The sequence below is a fragment of the Colobus angolensis genome, unplaced genomic scaffold (assembly GCF_000951035.1).
Source record: "Colobus angolensis palliatus isolate OR3802 unplaced genomic scaffold, Cang.pa_1.0 Scaffold39, whole genome shotgun sequence".
NCBI lineage: Eukaryota > Metazoa > Chordata > Mammalia > Primates > Cercopithecidae > Colobus > Colobus angolensis.
In genome coordinates, this window is record NW_012117265.1 from 2,765,508 (window position 1) to 2,767,423 (window position 1,916).

A 1,916-nucleotide genomic window follows, 5' to 3' on the forward strand; every position below is an offset into this window, starting at 1 on the left:
GCTATAGTGGCTTCATTAAATTTGCTGAAAAAAAAAAAAAAAAAAAAAAAAAAGAAACAAGATGAATGGATGGATGAATTAATGAGAGGATGAATGAATGGATGGATAGATGGGTGGATGAATGGATAGATGAATTAATTAATGAATGCAAGAATGGATGAATGGATGGATGGATGGACTGATGAATGTTTAGATGAATAAATTAATGCAAGAATGGATGAATGGATGGATAGATGAATAAATTGATGAATGTTAGAATGGATGAATAAATGGATAGATGGATGGATAATGGATAGATGAATAAATAAATGAATGCAAAAATGGATGAATAAATGGATGACGAATGGATGGATGGATCAATGAATCGATGGAAGATGGATTAATGAATGGCTAAATGAGTGGATGCATGGATGGATTAATGAATGGATGGATTAATGAATGCAAGAATGGAAGGATGGATGGATGGATGGATGAATGGATAGATGAATGAAAGGATGAATGAATGGATGGAAGGATGGATGACTGGTCTGGGATCTCTACCCATCATTACTAGGGAAATACACATAGGGAAAGTGAAGGGGGGCAGCAGACGCATCTGAAGTCGCAGTACCTCTCCCGGCCCCGCAGCGGTCTTCACGTTGGCCGACAGCGCTGCTCACCTGGCCGCCTCCCCTTTAAGACGCACACACCTGGGCTCTCACCTGGGCGCAGGCGCTTCCGCAGGAAGAAGGAAGCGGCGCCGCCGTCGCCTCCCGGCGCTCCCTCCCCGCCTGCTAGGTCCCTCAACCGTCACCATGTCCGCCTCGGCTGTCTTCATTCTCGACGTCAAGGGCAAGGTGAGGCTGGGCATGAGGAGTTGGGAGACGGACAGGTGAGGTCTCGCTCCCGTGGATTCAGGGGCGACCCCTCCGCGCAGGCCACGGAGGCCCCAGCAATGGGCCTGGGAACACCCCACCCGCCCCGTCCCGCAATCCCTGGAAATCCCGGGTCAAATCCCACCTCCAGCATTCACTCGCTTTGTGCCTGAGGCCAAGGCGTTCGCCTCCCAGGGCCTCAGTTTCTCTGTATGTAAAAATGGGAGCAACAGAGGTCCCCACCCAATGAGAATTAATACAACTCGCTGCGTGTAAACTACTTAGCACAGTGGCTTTTCTGGAAAAATTAGGGACTCAGCAAATTGAAATTCTCTCCGTCACCGTCGGCATCCACAGTGTTAATACCTGGGGAAGGCAACTGGAACAGGGGCCTCTAACTCCCCCGATCTGTGGCTGCCTTGCCTCTTCCTGAAGTCCTTGTATTCCTCTTGTCTTTTTTTTAATTTGGAGACAGGGTCTCTAGCTGTCTTCCAGGCTTGAGTGTAGTGGTGCAGTCATAGCTCACTGCATCCTGAAATTTCTGGGCTCAAGCGATCCTCCTGCCTCAGTCTCTGGAGTAGCTGTGACTACACAGGTGCAGGCCACCATGCCTGGCTAATTCTTGACATTTTTTTGCAGCGGGATCCCGCTATGTTGCCAAAGCTGGTCTCAAACTCCTGAGTAGCTGGGGCTGCTGGCTGACCCCTCCATGCCAGGCTTTATTTATTTATTTATTTATTTTTTTGAGATGGAGTTTCACTCTTGTTACTCAGGCGGGAGTGCAGTGGTGCTATCTTGGCTCACTGCGACCTCTGCCTCCCGGGTTCAAGCGATTCTACTGTCTTAGCCTCCCAAGTAGCTGGGATTACAGGTGCCCACCACCACACCAGGCTAATTTTTTTTGTATTTTTAGTAGAGATAGGGTTTCACCATCTTGGGCAGGCTGGTCTCGAACTCCTGACCTCAGGTGGTCCGCCCGCCTTGGCCCCCCGAAGTGCTGGGATTACAGGCGTGAGCCACCACGCCCAGCCATGCCCGGCTATTTTTAATTTTTTTTTTTTT

The 1,916-nt window shown here is 49.3% G+C and overlaps 1 protein-coding gene across 1 annotated transcript in view; it reads left to right on the forward strand.

The window, feature by feature from the left end:
• The first annotated feature begins 719 nt into the window (after positions 1-719).
• Positions 720-1,916, forward strand: part of AP1M2 (adaptor-related protein complex 1, mu 2 subunit) — a 15,617-nt gene continuing 14,420 nt past the window's right edge. The window contains exon 1 of the mRNA XM_011954840.1: positions 720-836. Coding sequence (XP_011810230.1) covers positions 795-836 — 42 coding nt within the window. The 5' untranslated portion in view covers positions 720-794. The remainder of the gene's footprint in view (positions 837-1,916) is intronic.